The 24,152-nt window shown below is 50.7% G+C and overlaps 1 protein-coding gene across 1 annotated transcript; it reads right to left on the reverse strand.

The window, feature by feature from the left end:
- Positions 1 to 592: 592 nt before the first annotated feature.
- On the reverse strand, positions 593 to 21,525 carry CDA (cytidine deaminase). The gene is made up of 4 exons (NM_001193110.2): positions 21,175 to 21,525; positions 9,342 to 9,453; positions 4,359 to 4,416; positions 593 to 1,100 (listed from the first exon to the last, which is right to left on the reverse strand). The coding sequence occupies exons 1-4, from the start codon at positions 21,326 to 21,328 to the stop codon at positions 984 to 986; spliced, it is 441 nt and encodes a 146-aa protein (NP_001180039.1). The 5' UTR covers positions 21,329 to 21,525; the 3' UTR covers positions 593 to 983.
- Positions 21,526 to 24,152: the final 2,627 nt, after the last annotated feature.

The following is a 24,152-nucleotide window of genomic DNA, read 5'->3' on the forward strand; positions in this document are numbered from 1 at the left end:
TGGTCGACTGTCACCCCTTCTTGCCTGAATAAAGGTAACCTACTTCCGTTGAGGTCATCTTTCCTTTTCTGCCTCAGCCCGAACTATACCTTACAAGGGGGAAGTGATGGGACCTGGATTTTGGTTTAAACTTTGCTGTGGTCCTAAAGCAAGTTACTCAACCTCTCTGAGACCCAGGGCCCCCAGCTGTAAGAAGGGGGAGATAGCTACTTTACTGAGTACTTTAAATACAAAATAATCCAGGTAAAAACACTGGACACACAGTAGGTCCTCAGAGAGATGTCTGCTCTCCCATCTAGACAAACAGCCCCCTCCATCCCCTTTATACTTGGGGGTGACAGCATGCAGGGCCCAGGTCTGACTTAGCCCAGAACAGATTCTAGAAATGGCCGTTTGCAGTAAGACCCAGTCCAGCGGCCCCTCATCGGAAGAAGGCACAGAGACCTAAAGACTCAGCTCTCCACACCAGCTACACAGATCCAAGGTGCCTGATTCTTTTCCTGGCAGAGAGAGTCCAGGTCTTTCTATTTAATATAAAGACTGCCCCTCCTGAGAGCTCCAGCAAGGACAGAGATGGAGCTAAAAGCCTCTCTGGAATGTTTTGTGATGTTTATCATTAGAAAAGTCACCCAGAGCAGGACAGAACCTTGGGAAGGCAGATGGTGAAGCAGTCCAGACTAGGTTGGAATTTGAAAGAGGGCCCATGGGAAGGAGAGAGAAGGCCGGGGTGCCCTGAGTTCTGGGGAGGACAAGAAGGGGTTGCAAGGAAGGGCTGGAATGGAAACGCTGTATCACTTCAGGAGAAACCTGGGGCTCCAGTGTTAATTGCAAAAACAGTCTCCTCCCAGTGCCTGGGGGGTTGGGCCTGTTTGGCAGATGTCCCCCGGTTTGTGAGAATGTCTTCATGAAGTCCTCCAGGTGGTCATCCCCTTTAGCCTGTGTAGGAATGCAGGGGCTCCGGGGCAGAGGGTGCTCTCCATCCCTCACTGGATCTTCTGCAGGTCCTCGGGCCCAAAAGATTCAGGCAGCAGTTCCCGGACTGTCCTGACAACATACGTGCCGTCCAGCTTGGTCATGTAGACAGCCCAGTCGGTGCCAAACTGGAAAAGAGGCAAAGCCAGCGTGAGGGAGGCAGTGTGGCTGAGGGGAGGGCTGCCCTGGTTTGAGTCTGGCCTGGGTTGAGTGCCTCTTACTGTCTAATGTGCCTCTCTGTGCCTCGGTTTTCTCACCTGTAAAATGGGAATGATAATAATCGTACCTGGTTGATAGGGCCTGAGGGCGGAGCCAGTGAAAGATGGCATGAGCAGTTAGCACAGTGCTTGGCACATTGCTAAGGGGCAGTAAACGCTCTGTTCCGTGATGAGGACTCATCAATCCTTTGGCCACCTGATATGAAGAACTGACTCATTGGAAAAGACCCTGAAGCTGGGAAAGGCTGAAGGCAAACGGTGAAGTGGGTGGCAGAGGATGAAATGGCTAGATAGCATCACCAACTCAATGGACATGAGTTTGAGCAAACTCTGGGAGATACTGAAGGACAGGGAAGCCTGGCGTGCTACAGTCCATGGGGGTCACAAAAAGTCCGATGCAACTTAGCAACTGAACAACAATGGGGCTTTATAAGAACAATATCTAACCCCTGGGGCCAGATCCCCTCCTGTTGTGACAAAGGACAACTCATATCTTCCTCCCTTGGGGCCTCTCGATAACTTCTGAGAACCTGGAGAGATTGCGTGCCTGTCACACACTGTACAATGAACAGCAGGATTGCATCATCTGCGCTTTGAGGCAGGTGGATATTATTCCCATTTTACGGATAAGAAAACTGAGGCTTTGCAGAGAAACATGGGGCAGATGATGAAACTCTTTGGGTTTCACTGTCTTGATCTGTGAAATGGCTTTAGAGACAAAAGACTTATCAGGCAGGAAGATAGGTGTCCTGGGTGGAGAGTTAGGTCAGCAGTGTAATGGAGCATAGCCTGGGGAGTTGGAGTCAACAGCCTGAGGCTCTACCTGGCCAGATGGAGAGTACTGGAGGCAGTGGGTGGGAGGGGCCCGCACGCAGTGCCTGGCATGTAGTAAATGCCCAGTGGAAGCCATCTGTACTGACAGCTAGGGCTCCTAGTGACCGCCAGCTCTGCAGCCTGCTCTTGATGCTTCGGCCTAAACCACCACGTTATTATCGGGCACAGTCCGTCTTTTTAAAGCTAATGTTTTAAGGAAGGAAATTTCTCTGCTTGGCGGGCTCTGCCTGAGGGTGTGGGTGAAAGTTGAGTGGAGGCGAGTTTAAGTGCCAGGCCTCCAGCCCCCAAGCTTCAGCTCTTATTATTTGCATTTTGGTTTCCGTTTTGCTTCTCTCTCCTTCAGCTTTTCCATTTGCCATCTCTCATTTGCCAACATCTGATCTGCGTGGAGAAAACAGCCTTGAGCAATTAGACGGAGGCAGGGCCTGGGGAGTCAGGGAGCTGGCATCCTGATGTGCTTGCTGCCTGTGGCCTGGGACATGCCGTGGTACTGGGCGGCCATTTGTGCCCCTCTAACCAGGGGTGAATGAAGTCCCTAATGTGAATTCAGAGCCTTCCCAGTGGCATTTTTCATCTAGATTTGGGAAATGAGTCCTGCTAACTGTGCCTGATTTGCAGGCCTGGCGAGCAGCAGGAGGATGAGGATGTCTGTGTGTTCTAGAGATGCTAGTAACCCCCCAAGACTCAACAGCAAAACTGAATCCCCCCACCCGCCTCCCACCAAATTCCAGCAACTCCAAAGCAGAAGCCCCCATGGAACAAGCCACTCTGATTCTGCACAGCATCATGTTATCTCTACTGTGGCCAAAAATAATGTGTCCCTTTTGTAGGACCATGAAGGTAGGGAGGGGGCCTTTACGAGGGGAGTGTGGGCTTTGCTGTCGGCCGGAACGGCTATAGTGAGTGCCAGCTTGCCACTGACTGGCGGGCTGTGTGTCCTTCTGCAGGTCACTTGCTTCTCTGACAAACGGCCCACACTTCCCTCCAGGCGGGGCGTGGGGATTAAATGAAATGCTGTATTTAGAGGGGTCGAGGATGTCTCATCAGAGCTCAAGGCCTGGGGACCCTTCAAGTTGGTGGCTTTAGCCTTTGTGGGCTCTGGCCGGCACAGGCCCCTTTGAGAGTCCATCAGAGCTATTGACATCCCTCTTCCTCAAATGTACATGTGCATATCAAAAACCTCATTGAGCCCAGATTCAGAAGAAAGGATCGAATTCAGCCCCTTGGTTTTTAGAATTGAAGAAACTGAAGGCTTCCAACCAAGATCTTTGTAAAAAGTACATCAGATCCTTTGAGTCTCTTCTTTTTAAAAATAGCCACTGAATTCCCTTTATTCTTTTCTTCCCCCAACTTGTGTTTTAATATCACAAAATATACATAAGGTTTATCATTTTGACCATTTTTAAGTGTACGATTCAGTTCCCTTTATTCCTGGAGTGAAATATACCCTCTATCCAAGGACTACTAGACCCTGTGTGATGCGCCCCTGACCGCGTTTCTATCTTTACCCGTCACCCCCCCTCAAGCCCTGCCCGGTGTTCTAGCCTCTTTGGCTTTCAAACTGCTCATGCAAGTCACCAAGCGTGTGGGCATTAAACTTGCTGCTTCCTCCACCTGCAAATCTCGAGATCTTGGTCTGTCTCATCTTTTCTCCTTATTTATATCTCTGATCAAATGTTATCTTCAAAGAGACTCCCTTCCCGGCCATCTAAAAGCAGGGGTTGGCAAACTGTTTCCCATAAAGGGCCAGATAGTAAATATTTTATGCTTTGCGGGCCATTAGGTCCGTGTTGTAACTCTTCTCTCTCCCCTGGTAGGACCCAAGCAGCCAGAGGGAACGTGTGAATTGGTGTGTGGGACAACAACATGCAAAAGTCTGGATTTGCCTGCGGGCTGTTGTTTGCTGACCTTTGACTCTGACCTAGAGTCAGCTCCACCTTCTGTCGCTCTCAACTCCTTTCTTCTGCATTTTTTTTTCTCTGTAGCCCTCTTCACTCTCAGCAACTCTAACTGTTGATTTATTTTGCTCCTTATTTGTCTGTCTTCTACACTAGACTATAATGCCTGTGAGGCTTGGCCTGTCTTTTCACCGCTGTCTCGCCAAAGCAGGGTCAATGCCTAGCCCAGAACAGACATTCACTCAGGAAGTATTTGCTGAATGAAAGAATAATTTCCAGTGATTCATGCAAGCTTGGGAAGGCCTTAGGAGTCAGCCAACCCAGCTAATAGGACAGTCACTGTGTCTCTTCACTTGGCCTGGCTTGGCTCCCAGGGCCTGGAAGAGCAGGGAAGAGGAGGGGAGATCCATTCCAGAAAGAAAGGGAAGTTGCTTACCTCTCTCATGACCTGTCTGCAAGCCCCACAGGGTGAGATAAAATCATCTTGCAAGTCACTGGGGAAGCAGAGAAACAAAAACATGGATCAGTCTCTGGAAACTTGAGAATGATTGCTTAAATTCAAGAGTCCTGCCTGCCTGCAGATTAAGTCAAATCCCTCAAGGCAGTTCCTGGTTCACAGATGAGCCTGTCCTAGAGGGTGAGAAGAAGTGGACAGAACTTTCCACACTCACAAGAGGCAAGACCATGGCTAGGACTATTCTTTTCATTGGTGTGTTCAAAGAATGTTTAGTGAACACTTACTATCACCCACAACCCAGGGACACAAAGGTTAAAGCGAATTTGTCTCTGGCCTTCAGCCTAGTGGGTGACAAGGAAAACTAGATGAGTTATCATTTCAAACAACATACAGTAAGAACACATGGTAAGCAGGACATGATCCTTGACTAGGGAGGGAGAGAGAGTATTTCATGGAGGATGTAGCATTGACCTGGTCCTTGGAGGAAGCGTAGAGTTCATAAGTCATCAATAGTGAGAACCTGATCTGCTCCAATCTCTGGACCAGGCACTTATAGACATTGTCTCATTTAATTCTCAGTATAACCTGAGCATCCAGATGACCATTTATCATCAAGGACACAGGTTCACTAAGATGAAGTAACAGAGAGCTATTCTGAAGCTCTGGGTTTTTCTCTGTTGCAGACAAGGGATATAGTACGTGCAAAGGTCCTGAGGCATAAAAGAATAAGACACCTGTGAGTCCTTGAGAAAACTGGGTACCCTGCATCTGAGAAAGTTGGAGAAGAGAAGCTTACAGCCAAGGGGTTGTCTCTGGGGATGAAGGCACCCGCAGGCAGCCCTCCAGTTCTGAGCAGGACAAAGGATGGTGTTTAAAGAAAGAGGAAACTGTAAGAACCTCCAAGCTTGATAAAGCGTCAGAGGTTAAGCCAGTGGTCACCATCATCTTTGCGCTTCTAAGACCCACAGTTCTCTGATGTCTCTGGAAGATCACAGGATTTAAAATTCAGTTCTTGATCAGTTCCTCCTTTTGTTAATTACATGTGACTTTGACCAAGTCATTTTAACCCGTGCAAGGATCATTTCTTTGCCTATAAAATGTGGGGAATAAGGTCATCCACACTGTAGAAATGCTAGGATAAAATGAACTAAGACGTGCAAAGAACTTCCTAAGTTTTAGAATGCAATACACACATTATTACTGCCTATACCAGTCACTGGGCATTATTCCTTTAGATAGATAAGGATATCTGTCATAATTTTTGTACCTTGTCATGTACAGTTTTATTATACACGATGTGCTTTACGTGGTATAATATTATATAATTCACCTATTTTGTATTAACAATAATTATCATATTATTTAATAGATGCCTAGAATGTGCCAGACACCCTCCAAAGCATCTTACAGTGTTTCTCTCATGTTAATTGACAAACAGTTATTTACTGAGCACCCACTATACACCAGGCACTGTCTGTGCCGGGGATAGAGCCGTGAGCAAAGCAGGTGGAATTCACTGCACTCGGGAGTTTTTGACTAATCAGGTGAACCAGATAACCGGCAAACCATCAGCCTATCAGCCAACCACGTATCAATTACAGCTAGAGACAGATGCTGTGAATTGAATAAAGCAGCTGAGGGGAGAGAGAGTGGAGGGCTGCTGCTTTATTTAACCTTCATGACAACTCCCTTTTACCTCTGGAGGTCCAGTTAAAGAAAGCACCTGCTCATGGAAAGGTGGGTCCTCACTGAGCACACTCACACTCCTAGCTATAGAGGGACCGCTTGGGGACCTGAGAGGGTGGGGACCGCTGCCCAGGATGCACACTGAGCCGGATGAACCCTTCTGGTTACCAAGCGGCTGATGTTGCAGCCAGAGCCTCTCGTTAGCTCTTTGGAGGATGTGCTTGGGTTTTTTTGGCTGCACCGTACAGCATTCGGGATCTTCCCCCGACCAGGGATCGAGCCCGTGCCCCCTGCATTAGAAGCACAGAATATTAACCACTGGACTGCCAGGGAAGTCCTGGACTCTGTTATTCTGTATTTATTTATTTTTGGCCGTGCTGGGTCTTTGTTGCTGCATGGGCTTTTCTCTAGTTGTGGGGTGGGTTTCTCACTGCGAGGCTTCTCTCGTGGAGCACAGGCTCGAGGGCGCCTGGGCTTCAGTAGCTGCGGCTCCCAGGCTCTAGAACACACACTCAATAGTTTTGACGCATGTGCTCTGGGATCAGGGATCAAACCCGTGTCTCTTGCGTTGGCAAGCAGATTCTTTACCACTGAGTCACAGAGAAGTCCACCAAGTTTTTTTTTTGTTTTTTTTTTAGTTAATTACTTTGGCTGTGCAGGGTCTTAGCTGTGGCATATGGGATCTAGTTCCCTGAAAGAAAGTGAAAGTGAAGTCGCTCAGTCGTGTCCGACTCTGCGACCCCATGGACTATAGTCTGTAACCAGGCTCCTCCGCCCATGGGATTTTCCAGGCAAGAACACTGGAGTGGGTTGCCATTTCCTTCTCCAGGAGATCTTCCCAACCCAGGGATTGAACCCGGGTCTCCCGCGTTGTAGGCGGACGCTTTACGTCTGAGCCACCAGGGAAGTTCCCTTACCAGGGATCAAATCCAGGCCCCCTGCATTGGGAGCACAGAGTCTTAGTTACTAGACAACCAGGGAAGTCTCTGTTTTTTATTTCATTGCACGCATGTTGGCTGAGAGCTTGCTCTGTGCTAGGCAAGCCTGGGAGGGAGCAACAAAGACCTGTCCGAGAGTCCCGGCCTGCAGGACCTTGAAGTCTCAAAGGGAGATCAAATCTGTGTGTAAATGTCACAGCTACAGGCAGACAGTGGTTAGGCGCAGGGGAGAGGTGGGACTAGAAGCACCCCAGAAGGTGCTGGGCACACAGGGACCTTCCTTCCTCTCATCCCCCCCTCTCCCTTTCCTCTAGCCTCTGCCTCCCCTGCCTCGTGCTGGGTATTGACAGTTTCCTGTGCTTTGTGCTGACCTTGGGCACACAATGAGGCCAGCTCATCAGACCTGACGCGCTGGAAACCTATCGACTTTGATGATGACAGCGGGGACCCCAGGGGGGAAAGCTCATCTCCTCGTTAGCCAAATCCCCCCTGAGCTGCACACATTGCATTTTACAGATCTCGAGGGGGCTCTCTGAGATGATGCACGCCCATCAGCACTAACAAGAGAGCTGGCACTTCCCATTCACTCTCTAAATCCACACTCTCAATTTAACAAATCATTAGAGCAGTAATGACTGCTTTTCTGGCTTGGGGATGCCAGTGCAGGCTGAGCACCCAGAGAGGAGCGGTTGGGCGCTGGAAAAAATGTAGTTTTTGTTTAAACAAGGACATTTACTAATCATCACAAACAAAACCCAGTCATGTTGAAGAGTAGACAATGACCAAGAGAAAAAGTCTTTCAACTGGAACATTCTAAACAGAGCAGGGCCACCTAGCCATTCTCCTTTTGTTGACTTTGGCCTCCTTTTCCCCAGAATATCATTATTTTCTTGGATCAGCTTTGAAATTGAGTTATCCCCTCCACCTCTTTTTTCTCCCCTGAAGTGTAATTCACATCCTGATCTCTGCTCATCTGCACAGAATGTTCCCAGGGCGGCCTCATTTATTCCTCCCAAAGCCGGAGGGAAGCCAGGACAGACCTTGGTCCCACGGAGAGCTCTCAGAAGCTGAGGCCCTCCTCCAGAAGCGCATCCTTGGCTCTAGTTACTCAGGGGAAAAAACCTTCAATAAAGTGGATCACCTCAGGGGCGAGACCAAGCTCCTTTGAGGATCTTATTAAAGAAATGGAGGCTGGTTTCTGTCATGCAGACCCCATCATCCTTGTTCCTGGTCCTCATATTTCTGCCAGAAAAGGCCTGCATCTCCCCGACAACGAAGAGATCATTTACTCCTAGTCCATGACCCATACACCCAGATGTCTCTAAAGACCAACACCAGGTCAGCCCTGCAGTCTCTTTCTGGGTAGATTCAACATTTCCTACCTATTTTCCCTGTGCTGTTATCTTGCTAAGAGAACTCTCTCTCATAGATAATGCAACGGTACACACAAGAGTAATTTATCATTAAATCAGAAGTGTAATGGGGTCTGAATTAATAAAACAGCCCATTCATATCACTTGAATCCTGAAGCCACTGAGTCTGGGTCCGTGGCCAGAACTCAAAGAATTCCCTTTGAGGGCACACGTGGGAACTTGGATATTTATGTTTGGGGCATGTAGAGAGAGCTGATAAGTGCTCTTGTTCAGCCAGAACTCGGGCTGGAATCTGATCAGTTTAAACCATAACCTGGGTTGCCTGGCTGTCACCCCACCAGCCTGTCCTTTTATCCTGGTTCTTGCACCTAGGGGTGACTGATGCCAAGCAAAGGTGCCAGCTTGGACAGTGAAGACAGGATCCCCGGATTGGCTCAAGGAGAGCAGGGAAGAGGGTTTCATTTCCCGTCACAGCACAGCAAAGTGGAATGAGCTCTGGAGTCGGACTCTAGAGATCTATCTGTCCCAGCTTTGCCACTAATTCCTAGGAAAGCTGCTCATCCTCTCTGGGTCTCAGTTTCTTCAACTGTAAAATGGGTACAGTGGCCAGGAAGTCTAATCAGGTGCTTTTAGGTCCCTCTCACTTTAGGCTTCTTAGTGGCCTTTCTACTGTATCTTGTAGGGATGCTATTGTACTTGGGACTACTATCAGAACAAGAACACACCTCCCTTTGTCTTAGAGTTGTCCTGACTGTTTATCTGCTCTTTAGGCTTACCAAGGGCAGAGTCTGTCTCTTATTTATCTTCTACTTTTAGCCCTCAGCCCAGCGCCTAGAGTGCCTGGCACATAGGAAGTTCAGAATAAACACCACAGGTGAATGAATGAATGAGTGAGTAACAGGTGTGTGGTGGACGCTGGCTGGACAGATGAACGAGTATTGCTACGACTGGCCTTTCTCACTCACCTGGCAATAGCGATTGCCCTGAACTCTTTGTACCCTTCTGAGATGGCCTTCTGGATGGCAGTTCGTTCAGCACAGACGCTCAGCGGGTAGCAGGCATTCTCTATGTTGCACCCTGAGAAGAGAGGAGAGTCCAGTTGTGTTACCAGCAAAACCACTTCCTGTTGCATGTGTTGAGTAAGAAGCTTGCCCCATTCCAGAGCTGGGAGGGACCCGCTACTCAGAACAAGGTAGGGGAAGGAGAGGGCAATTTGACCAGAAGCACTGGGAGGCTTGTGACTCACTGGTGTGGTGGCTTTGCCCAGGGAATTCCCACTCTCCTCACTTCCGCAGTGCTGGCATCTTGAAGCAGAACCTGGGAGCAGGCGCAGCCTCACAGGGCTGATGACCCCACCCTCATTTTCCCAGCAGAGGTCAGGGCCAAGGGAGATGCTGAAGCTTAAGAAGGTGAGCAGAGCCCCCGCCTGGGTCTCAGAGACGGAAACCACAGCCTGGGACATGGTGGCGATGCTGATTCAAAGATCGGGCCTGGGTCAAATTCTTGATGTGGATACCAGCTGTCAGGGTTCTCTGTGAGTTGATTTGCAAAACAGAAGTGTCAAAAGCAACAAAATAAGAAACAAAAAGCTCCCAGGCTTTGCAAAGGGTGTCTGTGATTATACAAGCCTTAAGGCCATCCATTTCCTCCAGTGAAGGGTGGGCTGCCAAGGTGGCACAGTCCGGAGTAAGGGAGTCTTCCCCGGTGGCCCTCTGTGGAGTGTCCCTGGGGATAAATGGGCAAGGGCTCTTCCCAGGAGACAAAACACTGGCATAGCCAGAGTGGCTGACCAGCAGACTTCCCCTTTGCAGGCAGGTGAGGCCATGAACCGATGGCCACAGGAGCTGGACTCTCCCAGGACCATCAGGGTGTGATAGACAGTACGTCACTCTTCACAGCTTGCCCTTCTCCCTGAGGCAGGATATTCATTGTTCCCCAGTATTCATTTTCTCCTTCTTCCTTTAAGTAATACAGGTCATTTTCAATCCAATATGGCTGACCCCATGGCCGCTCAGAGACTACATTTCCCAGCCTCCCTTGCAGCATTTCACCTAATAGGATGTGGCACAAAGTGAGGTAGGAAACTCCGGGTCTCATCTTTTGTAAAGAGACTTGCCTCGTCCTCTCTTCTCTCCTGCAGAGACTGGGGCGGGGTGGGACAGCTTTGACCATGTGCTTTATGCTCATGAGGATGGAACGGCAACAAAACAGAAGGAACTTGGAAACCTGGTCAACTCGTGGAGCAGGGTCAAGTTGCCTGCTTGCCCCGGTGCGTGTGTGCCCAGTTGCTTCAGTCGTGTCCAACTCTTTGTGACCCCACAGACTGTAGCCTGCCAGGCTCCTCTGTCCATGGGGATTCTCCAGGCAAGAGTACTGGAGCGGGTTGCCATGCCTTCTTCCAGGGGGACTGTCCAGACCTAGAGATCGAATCCACATCTCTTCTGTCTCCTGCACTGGCTGGTGGGTTCTTTACTACTAGTGCCACCTGGGGAGCTCTAAGTTGCCCGGGACCAGCTGCCTGCTCTGAATCATTATGGGAGAGAAAAAGAATTCGAGTCTCTGCATCTTGGGATCTTTTGGTTAGAGTAACTTAATCTATATCCAACTAAAACAGAGATTTGCAGTAAAAATAAGATGTAGTTTTGACAAAAAGAACAAAACGAAACTAAGTGGCCTTGGCTCAGCAGTTGGGAATGGGACTTCCCTTGTAGCTCAGTTGGTAAAGAATCTGCCTGTAATGCAGAAAGCCCGGGCTCGATCCCTGGGTTGGGAAGATCCCCTGGAGAAGGAAATGGTGACCCACTCCAGTATTCTTCTCTGGAGCATCCCATGGACAGAGGAGCCTGCCAGGCTAAGTCCATGGGGTCACAAGAGTCGGACATGACTTAGCAACTAAATCAATGTGAAAGAAAACAAAGATATGGCAAGAAGGAAATCGGATGGCCCTTGATACTCCTGGCAGATTATTTGCTAAAGCCCCAACCTGGAATAAACTGGAAGGCAAACTATATTACTGACTCAGAGGATTTTCTACCTGGCAACGGGAGACACCCTGTGGCAAAGATCTGGTTAAGGCTGTCATTTCCACCTAGCCATTGTTTCGGGAGCTTCAAGGTAGCCACCGTTCAAAAGAGGCAGCAGGGTAGGGCTGGGCAGGGAAACCAGTTAGTAAAACAGGGGAGTTGGCAGGCTGAAGAACTGTTGCACAGAAAGGATTCTTTGGGTGTGACAGAATTGGGTAGCCAATGAAGCCAAAGGTCTGGCCTATAAAAGCCTGCAATTGTTCCATCCCTAGAAAATACAGAGCCCCCCAGACCCTACCATCAGAAGTAAGCTCAGAGAGCTGTGTGCCCTCCAGGAGGGTATTCTCTTGGACACTCACTTTGGCTGTACGGCCGAGGATGATAAATGGTCAAGGAAGAAGCTCCCAGAGGGCAAAGCCAGCAGCCTCAGTGGACAAGGGGGTTACCCCCAGGGCAGAAAAGGGAGGCAAGGTGGACTCCAGCGCACCAGAGTCTTCACACTTCTTGCCCCACAGACTTGGTAACTGCATGGACTGGTGGTCCACGGGTGTTCCGTTTGCCTAATGGGAGATTTGATGACGGTTAGTCTTTCCTACTCCACATTGCGTGGTGCCCGAGCGGGAATGAAGTGAGGGGCAGATGACTATTTTTTAGTTTTCAGGCCCCTGGATGATCAGGGCCACATCTCAACCTGAGAAGGGGGACTGTGCACCACCAAGGGATCCTGCTGCTAGGGCTGGATGCAGCAGCTGGGTGAACTTTGGGTTGTCACCCACAGAAGTTGTAAGTGGGTCCAATGTGTGTGAAGAAAGAAGTACACAGATACTCACAGGCCACAGGGGGTTTTATGGCAAAGACTTAATTGTTCTCAGTGTTCACACTTCCAGTAGAACCCACTGAAGTTTAGGGATTTCTCTTTGGCAGTCCATTGGTTAAGATTCAGCACTTCCAATGCAGAGGGGATGGGTTCAATCCCTGGCTGGGAAACTAAGATCCCACAGGCCAGGAGGTGTGGCCAAAAAAAAAAAAAAAATCCACTGGAGTTTAGCTGGGCACGTCCCTACCTAGCTAGAAACTGCTTTCCCAGCCTCCCAGGAAGCTTCGTAGAGTCCTATAGGTTTAGCCAATGGGATGTGAGTGCAAGTGTTGGATGAAACCTGACCCGCATTGGATCAATCAGAGCAGAGCAATTGACCCACACTGGGCCAATCAGAGCTGAGCACCTGACCTACCCTGGGCCAATCAGACTATCCCTCTGTGAGGGAATTTAAGTTGTTCTCTAACATTGTGAGTTGGGCCTGGGTCCTGCTGGCGGGCTAGTTTCTGTTCTTTACAGAGGAGACCAATAGGACACGGTGAAAGGAGAATCAACTCAGATGAGAGACAGTGGCAAGAGTCTGGCCTTCTGCTACCGGTTGCCCCTGAAGTACAGAAACACTCCAGCTCTGCCACCGTTTAGTTATAGGAACCGACGTACCCTCCTTTTGCCTAAAACAGTTTGCATGCCTTTGTATCATTTGCAGCCCCACAGGAATCAATTGATACAGTTGGGACACAGGACAGCCAGCAGTCAGGCAGTTGTAACCCTGAAAGGAGTGGTTGATGTTTATGGACTGCCTGCTTTGGCAAAGCACGTGTTCATATTCACATGTGAGTTACTGCAGCCTGGAAAGCGGGCGCCTGAATGCTCAGCCCCTCTGCTAGGTCAGTGAATAAATGAACGAGTCTTTCTTGCTTCCTACCTAGTCTCCCCAGCCAGGTTTCTGATCCCTGTTGGAAATGACTTCCTTTAAACATATCCTTGCCTGCTCGCACCTGCCTGCCCCTCCCACCTTTGCTGACCTGTGACCTTGTTTAAGCACCAACTCACCTTAAAACACAGCCTCACTGAAATGCCACAAAGAAAAAGAACCGCTCCTAGTGTCTGTCAGGCCGGGACGAGAGTCGGCTCCCTTGTGTTTGACTTTTGCTGCTCCCAGGAGCAGAAGAATTGCTCCCCACTCCACTTCGGTCTAGCAACCCTCCCAGCCCCTGCCTTGTCCCTGACTCAGGAACACTCTTCCCATTAGACATGATTCACATAAATATTGGGTTTTGCTGAGGTGCTCTTAAAGCAAATTGTCAGACTTCCAGAGGTCCAGACTCTGAAGACAATTGCCTGTGTCTGCTTTTGAAGTTCAGAATGACCTCTTATAGAGAACTCTTCCTTTTCTGTGTGTGAAAACGTTAACAATCCAGTAAAGGAGATGGAGAGAGTGTTTTAGAAGGGAGCGTGCTCACATACCCTACTGTTCAAATAGAATTTTGTAGAAAGAGTCCGTGGGTTCTGTTCTGCCTTGGGACCCTTTGCCCTCTGGCTCTGAGAATTTGGGAAAGGGACTGAACCTCCTTGAATGTCTCATTTTCAGTTTGTAAAACGAAAACGACAGCACCTTCCTCTCAGGCCTCTAGTGGGAATGAGTTGAGTTCACGCAAGTAAAGCAATGAGCATAAGCTCTGCGGCTGCGGCTGCTGCTGCTAAGTCGCGTCAGTCGTGTCCGACTCTGTGTGACCCCATAGACGGCAGCCACCAGGCTCCCCCGTCCCTGGGATTCTCCAGGCAAGAACACTGGAGTGGGTTGCCATTTCCTTCTCCAATGCGTGAAAGTGAAAAGCAAAAGTGAAGTCGCTCAGTCGTGTCCGACTCCTAGCGACCCCGTGGACTGCAGCCCACCAGGCTCCCCCATCCATGGGATTTGCCAGGCAAGAGGACTGCTTCTCTGGAGCACAAGCCCTGGCACAGACTAAATGTCCAGCAGCTGGAGCTGCTATTCCTAATCGCCTGAATGGCAAGGCTTTGGTGGTGGTGGGACTGAGTTTCTGCTGCTTCTACTCAAGGTGTGACAGTTACCCTGTCTCTGCCCTTCAGGCCACTTTGAAATCCTTTCCATGATTACAGAAAGTCCCTCATCATCTGGTGCCAACCTGCGTACCTCTTGGACTTCATCTCCTTTTGCTTCCAAGTATACACCTGCTACAGGACCTTTGCACTGGCTGTTCTAACTGCCCGGGACTCTCTTCCCCGCTCTAAGCACATGGCTCACTCTACCTAGGTCTCTGCTTAAATGTCACCTCCTCAGAGAAGCCTTCCCTGATTATCTAAAATTTCTTCCTCCCTCTACCACCTCCAACTCTCTCAATCCATTCCTCCTGCTTTAACACTTAACACTTTCCTGGAACGTCTCTATTCTCTAATTTCCCCATTACTCCCCAGGTATAAGTTCTTGAGGGCAGGGACTTGGTCTGTATAATGCATTACCGTATGATCAGGGCCTGGAACAGTCACTGGGCCCAGAGCCGAAAACAGTGATGCTCAGTTACTTATTATCAAAGGGCTGGATTTTTGCACTTTGATGCTAAGTCTCTGAGGTGCGAAGGAATAAGTGTATTTGAGGCCTCTAGCAAGTTCAAGTGTAATTTCCCAGTCTTGCTTTAAAAAACAGAAAGAGGAGGAAGGGAGGAAGGAAATCCTTGGCCGTGAACTGTAATCCTGAAAGGCAAGACAATATTGTTTTGCTTCCCTGAGCCCAAAGAACAAAAACATCATCTATCCAGGCAAACCAACTCCATTTCTGGTGTTCACCTCACTGACTCAAACATACAGGAGAGACGGCCTGGGATGGTGCCAAGCTAGGGATCCATAATTAGAAAAGATTGTACCAAAAATAATACTATAAAGATAGTGCTATTACTACTAATTGCTTTCTTTTAATCTTTTCTTTTATTGCTTTCCTTTGGGCTTCCCTGGTGGCTCAGCTGGTGAAGAATCCGCTTGCAATGAGGGGGACCTGGGTTCGATCCCTGGGTTAGGAAGATCCCCTGGAGAAGGGAAAGGCTACCCACTCCAGTATTTGGCCTGGAGAAAGCCATAGACTGTGTAGTCCATGGGGTTGCAAAGAGTCGGACATGACTGAGAGACTTTCAATTTCACTTTATCTGCCAGGCACTCCATGGAATTTTTAACAGTTCTGTAGGGCAAATGCTATTATAACCCCATTTTACAGAAGGTAAAAGCTGAGACTAGGGGCAGGAAGGCAACTCATGTCCTGGCCTGACAGACACACAGAGTGTTCTTTTTCTTTGTGGCATTTCAGTGAGGCTGTGTTCTGAGGTGTTTTGGTACTTAAGGTAGAGCTGGGGTTGGATATCATCAAGACAACAGCAGGGAAAGGAATTCACAAGGAGGTGACCGGGACCAGTCCCCCAGAGAAGTGAGCACTGTCCCCTGAATCTGCATCTGCTCTGCCTTCTGAGGGATCTTCAGATTAGAGCAGGGCTTCCCACATTCAAGCAAGTGGGCATCTCCTGGAGGGCTTCTTAAGAGATTTCTGAGGGACTTCCCTGGAGGTCTGGCGGCTAAGACTCTGTGCTCCCAATCCAGGGACCCGGGTTCAATCCCTGGTCAGGGAACTAGATCCCACATGTCGGGAGGAAGAGCAAAGATTCCACGAGCTGCAACTAAGACCCTGCACAGCCAAACAAATAAACTTTTTTTTTTTTTTAATTAAAAAAAAACAACAACAAGATTTCTGAGTCCTACCCCTTGAGCTTCTGCTTTAGCAGTTCTGGATCAGAGCCCATGAATGGAAACTTCTAACAAATTCCCAGGAGGTGTCAGAGGCTGTGGGTCTGGGCCACACGTGAGAACCACTGCACCAGACAGATGTCACAGCCATGTGTTTGAACACTCCCCTCTCTCCATGTTCCTGCCTCCCTGCCCGCTGCAAATGCAACTCGGCAGTTTCACTAATGAATTCTATCCTAACTCAACCAGAGAGCTGAGGGGTGTTAGCGAAGCCTGTCTTTGTGATAAGCTGCTTTTGAGTGACAGTGGAGAGGACCAGTGGATGAGGCTGGGATGGGAACGGGTGGGCAGGGCTATACGGAGAGAAAACTGGTTAGGGAACCTGGAGGCCTGCGGTATAAAGCATAAAGAGTGGTCCTGAGGTAGAAAGGGAGCCCCCGGGAGGGAATCCGGAGGGCAGGGACTGGATGGGGGAAGATAGATGAAGGATCGGGTTTAAAGGTTAAGTCAAAACAAGCTGCATTCAGCAGTTAACCAGAATGTCCTTAAGTTTTTTGTTTTTTTTTTTTTAAATATGGTTTTTCCCTCCCAAATTAATTACAGCTGATCCAGTAAAGTGACTCCATGACCTTCCCCCCTCCATCCATGGCAACGAAACATATAGAGCGCTACAATCGTTCTAAGAGAGGAGGAAAGGGAGGGGCAGATCATCATTCCAAGAGCTTGAGCTGAAGAAGAGGAAGTCCCCCATCTGTTGGGTGGTGCCCACAGGGTGGTCCTCCGTGAGTCTCCCCCAGCCCCTCCCACCTGGGCGGCCCTGGCTGGCCCCACCCCCACCCCCTTGGGTCCCATCCTAACTCTTCTCTGGGTCCTTGCTGCCCCAGTCCCCCAGCAGCTCTCTCTCCCCCACAAGCACCTCCTCTCCTCTCCCCACGGCAACGAGAGAAGGTAATTGTTGGAGTTATTAATTACCATCCTGGTGGCCCAGCTGCAAGGGGCACAAGGCCCTGGCCAGGGTCAGGGATAACAGAGGAAATAAAGCCATTATGAAGAGATCATGACGGCAAGGCTATCAGACTTGCTTTTGAGTTGGCCGAGACACCAGCTGCCCCTGAGGGTGGTAACTCCACGGAGGGCTAGTCTTTTGTGAGGCTGGAGAAAGTCACAGAACTGGGCCGACGAATCCCGCTATGAGCTATAAACTCACAGCGTCTGAGTTCAGCTGTGTCCTGTCTTCTCAGTTCAGTCACTCAGTCCTGTCTGACTCTCCGTGACCCCATGGACCGCAGCACACCGGGCTTCCCTGTCCACCACCAACTCCCAGAGCTTGCTCAAACCCATGTCCATTGAGTCGCTGATGCCATCCAACCATCTCATCTTCTGTTGTCCCCTTCTCCTCCTGCCTTTAGTCTTTCCCAGCATCAATGTCTTTTCCAAAGAGTCAGCTCCTCACATCAGGTGGCCAAAGTATTGGAGCTTAGCGTCTGTGTCCTAATCATCTCTGATTCACCCCCTGATGCCCTACCTGGTTTCCTCTGGTTGTTCAAGGTCCCCTCCTCTCCAAGCCTGGCCTTCCTGCCGTCTGCTCTCCCTTTTGCTTCTAAGTAAGGAGACCCAGGGGTTCTGGTGAATGCCCTCCATCGGTCCCCTCTCCTCAGCACAATTCTCTCTGCCCTCTTCGGCACATCCACACTGCAGTGAGGGGCAGCAGAAGGAGCAAGGAATTTGGAAACAGATGAAACTGATCCTCAGTTATCCCATTTGTAAATGTGCATTTGGCTCTTGGTTAGGTCTGCTTTTACCTCCACACTCCTTCTGGTAGTAACAGATCACTCTCTCTGCATCGAGGCGGAGCCTGTGTATGAATCCGCTGGCCCCATCATACTATTCCATTGTGCCAACAGTGATTGGCCCAGGGATGTGCATGTGACTGGAGAGGGACCAATCAGAGCCCTTCCTTGGAATTTTTCCATCTTGAGCTAGTGGGAAAGAATTCTTCCCTCTCTGCTTTTAAGGCTGGAAGAATGTAAACTAGGGATGCCTGAGCTCATGTTCCCGATGCCTGGAGAAAGCCCACCTTTAGATAAGAGGAAGGAACCGGCATCCAGGATAAGGAAGAGCATGGTGGCGCTTGAGTTCCTGAATCCAGCTGTCCCTGAGGCAGGATCTACTTTTGCCCATTACAGTGCTGGTTGGTTTCTGGTGTCTGCAACTTGAAGTGCTCTAACGCATGTGGCACCCACTGTCTCCTCTCATGTGGTGGCTATGAAATCGCAAAAGATCTTTCATAGACGTGTTTGTGTGTGAGTGTGTGTGTGTGCTCAGTCACTCAGTTGGGTCTGACTCTTTGAGACCCCATGGACTGTAGCCCACCAGGCTCCTCTGTCCATGGGATTTTCCAGGCAAGAATACTGGAGTAGGTTGCCATTTCCTCCTCTAGGGATCTTCCTGATGCAGGGATAGAACCCACCTCTCCTTTATCTCCTGCACTGGCAGGCAGATCCTTTACCCCTAAGCCACCTGGGAAGCCCCATAGAACTGCTGCTGCTGCTGCTGCTAAGTCGCTTCAGTCGTGTCCGACTCTGTGCGACCCCATGGACTGCAGCCTACCAGGCTCCCCCGTCCATGGGATTTTCCAGGCAAGAGTACTGGAGTGGGGTGCCATTGTCTTCTCCGATAGAAGTGCTTAGAGAAGGCTTAATCCATTGTAGTTATTAATATGACTGTTGGTCCCTGCCCACGATGTCCCCAGCACCATCCAACTCTGTCTCATCCTTCCCCTGGTCTCCCTGGCTGGAAACCCTAGAATGATATTCTTTCCTTTCATTCTCATATGGCCCACCCTAGGTCCAATCCATGTGTCCCATACAACCCTCCCAGATAATTCCTTCCTCTTCACCCCACTTGCCAGTGACCTAGGCCAAACCACTCTCTCATACATTCAACGAACCTGAACTATAGGCCAGGCAACATGCAGTCAGCAAGCAAGACATGCATCACCCCCTTGACACTCTTCCCTCTGCCCCCGTCCTCCCTGAGCACCTGTCAGATGCACTGTCCTCAAACCCCCTTTCATGTTACTTTTCTTGGCTCCCTACTTTCTACCTCATCAAATCTCAGTGTCTCCACTCGGCCTTCAAAAGTCCTCCACAATCTGCCTCTAAGCCATCACCATCATGCCATTAATGGGAGTGGTAGAAGCAGTCACTAGTGGTGACAGTCCTATCGTGGGCCAGAAACTGTGCGCTAAGCACTGTCGCCCCTTTAAAGGCATGAGCTCATGGAAAGCTTCACACCCAGGGTGAAATCCGACATCTTTCATGACTGAGGCGGCAGGGGCACCGCCCACCAGGGAGGACTGCTGGGCCAGGAACACCAGCTCTGCTCACAGCCATCCTGAAAGGCAGGCCCGTGATCCTCCCTTTACAGATGTGTAAGCTGAGACCCAGGAGGGTTAGCCTGGGGTCACACACAGCCAAGAAATAGCTGTGCCGATGCAAACTCAGGAGACTCTAACTCCTCCAGGGCCTGTACCCATCCCATAATGCCTCCACAAATGCCCACTGCACGACCCTTTTCCTGGTGACATCAGGTCCTTCCCTGCCATTTAAACAGGCCCCACCTCTGCTCACTTCATCTGTTCTCTCCTACAGTCGTTGGCTGAGGCTCCCACTTGGAGCCATGGCCTGTACAAGAGGAGTGGAGACCTCCGTGGGGGCAGGGACCGTCATTTCTGCTCCCAGCGGCATCTCCAGCACTTGATACATTATCTAGCACATAATTGGTGTTTGGCAAACATGTGTTGAATGAATAGATCAATGCAAGGATGCGGAGGGCCCCTCTCTGTACACCATCCATAGGAGATATGGAGGTGCTGGACGAATCAATAGCGGATTGCATGTTCAAGGCCCTGAGCCTGTGGGTTGCAGTGTTGTTTGAGGTAGTGGTTAATGTTTAATGCTCATCTGAGCCACTGGGCCAGGCCTGAATTTCCACATGATACTCAGAGATTTTTGTATCCCCCACAGGAAAGCAAATTTGGGAGTCAGGGAAACTCTAAGTTCCAATCTCAAAAGGCAAGGGATGAGATGAACATCAAGGACAGCCCAGAAGGGCCACCATAGAGGGGGAGGTGTGGGACTCCAGCCAGGCTCCCAGCTGAACAGTGGTGGGGGCAAGGGCCTCACATTTGAGCCCGGGGTGCTTGGGGTGGGTGTGAGCTACCAATGAGATTACACATGTAAGCCTCTGGTCCTTCAGATGGCTGCCGCCAGGTGGAAGGGGGATCCTGGGCGGCAGCACTGGGCAGGCTAGGGATTCGCATCTATCGTCTGGACCAGTTCTCATCTGCGTGGGGCAGCAGTGGGAATGCGGGGGGAGGGGCAATTGGCATTTCCGCGTACCGGCCACCTCCACGCCCTGTTCCCCACTGTCATTAAAGGGGATGTCCCTAAGCTTAGCAAAAACAAGTCTGAATTATTGTTCAAGTGAGCTTTTCTATGAAGCCAGCAAACCAAAGAAAAGTCGCTTAGGAACAGATTTGTGCCGGCTCAGATTCCTGTCTCTCTCTCCGCAGGAGGGCACTCAATACTGGCCACCTGAAACCCACCTGGCTCCTTTTCTGCAAGGCCCGCGCTCGACTAAGGAGTCAGCCCTGGATTACTCGATCTCACGCCCAGCCAGCCCCCTGGGTGGTGGGTGACAGGAAGAAAGCAGGGTTTGGGGCGCCCTTGCCCTGGTCACTGAAACCCGTGAGACCTCGAGCAAGCCATGTCACCTCTCTGGACCTTCTTCACTACAAAAAATGGGTGTAACTCCTAGGTTGATGGGTGGGGGGTGGGGGCGGTGAGGACTTGCACTTGTAGCCTTGAAGTCTTTGCAGGGTGCCAGACACAGAGGCGGGGCTCAGGAAGTGTTAACCCTCTCCCTCCCGGCTCCAGCGGGAGCTGCCCGAGGCTGTGCATTTGTGGCCTCCCCTTCCCCACTTCCTTCCCCATCTCGCCTCCGCTTCCCAGGCCCCCCAGGAATGGAAAGCCATGGGGCTTGAGCAGTATATTCATCCCGGCCGTCTGGAACAGCAGGCAGGGCCGGGGGGTGTGGCGGCCCTGCCCAGCGGAGAGGGGAGACGGAGCACCCCTGTTGCCCGTCCGCGTCCTCCTCTGACTTTCCGCCCAGGCTGCCGCGGAGGGGACCCCCAGGCGCCGCCCTTACCCGAGAAGATCCTGCCGTCCCCGGTGAGAAGAGCGGCCCCCACGGGGAAGCGGCTGTAGGGGCAGTAGGCGGACTTCTTGGCCTCTTGGCAGGACAGCAGCAACCGCTGGACGTGCTGGGGCTCCAGGGCGAGGCTGGGACGCTCCTGGGCCATGTCGATCCACCGGGGCCGGCGGAGAAGCGGAACGCGAGCTCGCAGCCGGTGTGGGCTGGGCCCCACCGCGACGGCAGCTCCTCCCCCCGGGGTGTGTCCTTGCCGGGAGGCGGCCAGGTGCGCGCCCCTGGGGGTGCTGGGCAGGGCGGGTGAGGGAGAGGGCTGGGGACAGAAGGTGTGTGTGTGCGCTCGTCCCAGCGTGGATGCCCAGGGTCCACGGGTGCTTTATGCGCTCCCGTGGGGACCACTCCCACTGCTGACACGCTCTGATGAGTCAGAGGGTCGGGACGGGTGCCACTGTGTCGGATGTGACTGTGGACACGGTGGCTTCAGGGAAGAGGCCTGGAGTGGTCAGCTTGTGGTCTGGGAAATCCAAGCTCCAAGTGTTGACCACCCTGTTTGTTGAATGACTCCTTCAGTGAGGGGTGTGGTGAGACTGAAAGGGCAGGGCTGGGGCAGCCCCACTGGCTTCCTGAGTCAGGGAGTGTGAGGCGCAGCCAGAAGACCAAGTTGCTGCTTTATTTACACTCATCCTCCTTCCAATTCCTCTTTGTCCCAACCCAGAAAGTAAAAAGATCTCAGCTGGAGAGAATCTCTGAGCTCATCTACTTAGGATGCCTCACTTTGTTGTTGTTGGCAGAATAGACATTGGGCTGTTGGTAAAAGAAGTGAGTTTGCATCCTGGCTCCACCACTTCCCATTTGTACCACCATTGGCAGTGACTTGACCTCTCTGAATTGGTTTCCTCATCTGTACGGTGAGGCTAGTGATCATCTCTTTCCTCCATTCTGGGATTATAGGAGAGCTCACACTTTGGAGTTGAGTTGAATTCCAGTTCTGCCATTAATTAGCTGTATGACCTTGAGAAATTAACGCCACCTCTCTAAGTCTCAGTTTTCTCTTCTGTAAAGTGGGTGCACTAACAGAATCTTGTAGAGTTGTAATGAGGATTGAATGAGATATGATGTGTTATGGTGAGCATGGCTGGAGGATCCCATGAGGTCATGATGTGAACACCCATGCAAACTGGGTTTCTATCCTTAAGTGATTTGATCAGGATGACACAGGAGGGGCAGAATACAGCTGGGGCATCCAGAGGCATCCACATGTCCCCAGACCCCCAGCAAACAGGAGTGAATCTGCGTCTTCTCTCAGCTTAGATGGGTGGTGTGGGGAAGAGGAAAAGGAAAGGGGAGGAGAGGGGGGAAATGAGGCAGCAGCTTCAGGCTCCGCCTGCTGACATCTCTGGTTCTGTGGCCCAGCATCTCTGTGTCCTGGGCCTGGGGTGCTCAGCCTCATGAAATCACAGGACCCCCGGCCACAGAGATTCCTCTCCCCCACCCTCCCTCCCCTTCTTCTGATCCCCCACCCCCTTTCCACACATCCACCTTTGTATCTAGAGTGGCTTCTAGATCTGAGGCAGGGCTGGCCCAGAGAAAAGAACAGGTGGGCTCCTGTGCCTCCCCTATTCCTATGCAGCCAAGGTACCCCAAGGCCCTGCCCTCAAGGCTCGAGGGGAGAAAGCAAAGGCTGTTCTGGGACCATGTGTGCCCACTTGACGCGGGAATAATCCTAAAGCTTTTGGTGGCCAAGTAGAATCCCAACTGGGAAAAAGAGTTATGTGCCCTGCTGGCCTGCCAGGCCTGTCAGAGACCTCACTGAGCAGTCCTGTTCCTGTCCCCTGCCCTGTCTTAACTCACCCCAGCTCAGCTTTGTGGCCCTACCCAAGCCAGGGGCTGGACTCCTAGGCTCCACAGTTCCAAGAGAACATGGATGACCTCCAGGCTACTTATGGCTCTTGGAGCCTTCCAAGCTCATTACCTACCCATGGTCATAAACGGAGACAGTGACCATTGCATACCCAGCTGTGTGGAGCTTGAGAGTCAACAGCGGTTCTAGAATTCCTTATAGAAGGGGAGAGTAGGACTGGAAATTTGCTTAGAGTTAAGTTCTAAATCAACAATATATATTTTTGACTGTGCCACGTGGGTTGCAGGATCTTTGCTTCCCAACCAGAGATCGAACCCAGGGCCCTGGCAGTGAAAATGCTGAGTCCTAACCACTGTACTTGGAAGAAAAGCTATGAACAAACTAGACAGCATATTAAAAAGTAAAGATATTACTTTGCCAACAAAGGTCCATCTAGTCAAAGCTATGGTTTTGCCAGTAGTCATGTACGGATGTGAGAGTTGGACCATAAAGAAAGCCGAGCGCCGAAGAATTGATGCTTTTGAACTGTGGTGTTGGAGAAGACTCTTGAGAGTCCCTTGGACTGCAAGGAGATCCAATCAGTCCATCCTAAAGGAAATCAGTCCTGAATATTCATTGGGAGGACTGATGCTGAAGCTGAAACTCCAGTGCTTTGGCCACCTGATGTGAAGAACTGACTCATTTGAAAAGACCGTGATGCTGGGAAAGATTGAAGGCAGGAGGAGAAGGGGACGACAGAGGATGAGATGTCTGGATGGCATCACGACTCAATGGACATGAGTTTCGGTAAACTCTGGGAGTTGGTGATGGACAGGGAGGCCTGGCGGGCTGCAGTCCATGGGGTCTTAAAGAGTTGGACACGACTGAGTGACTAAACAACAACAAGGCCATACTGGAGTAGGGTGGACTCCTAATCCCAAATGACTGGCTTTCTTTTTTTCAAATTGTATTTATTTATTTATTTTTGGCTGCACTGGGTCTTTGTTGCTGCGAGCAAGCTCTCTCTAGCTGTGGATAGCGGGGGCCACTCCTCTAGTTGTGGTGTGAGGGCTTCTCACTGTGGTGGCTTCTCTTATTGCAGATCACGGGCTCTAGAGCGCAGGCTCAGTAGTTG

The sequence above is a fragment of the Bos taurus genome, chromosome 2 (genome assembly GCF_002263795.3).
Source record: "Bos taurus isolate L1 Dominette 01449 registration number 42190680 breed Hereford chromosome 2, ARS-UCD2.0, whole genome shotgun sequence".
Classification (NCBI taxonomy): Eukaryota; Metazoa; Chordata; class Mammalia; order Artiodactyla; family Bovidae; genus Bos; species Bos taurus.

Bases quoted from the DNA above. Each gene is read 5' to 3' on its own strand.
- CDA (NM_001193110.2), bottom strand. From the start codon at position 21,328: ATGGCCCAGGAGCGTCCCAGCCTCGCCCTGGAGCCCCAGCACGTCCAG. The intron at 9,454-21,174 runs GTAAGGGCGGCG...CTCTCTTCTCAG, and splicing joins GGACGGCAGGATCTTCTCGG to GGTGCAACATAGAGAATGCC. The intron at 4,417-9,341 runs GTGAGTGAGAAA...CTGCTTCCCCAG, and splicing joins AGGGCAATCGCTATTGCCAG to TGACTTGCAAGATGATTTTA.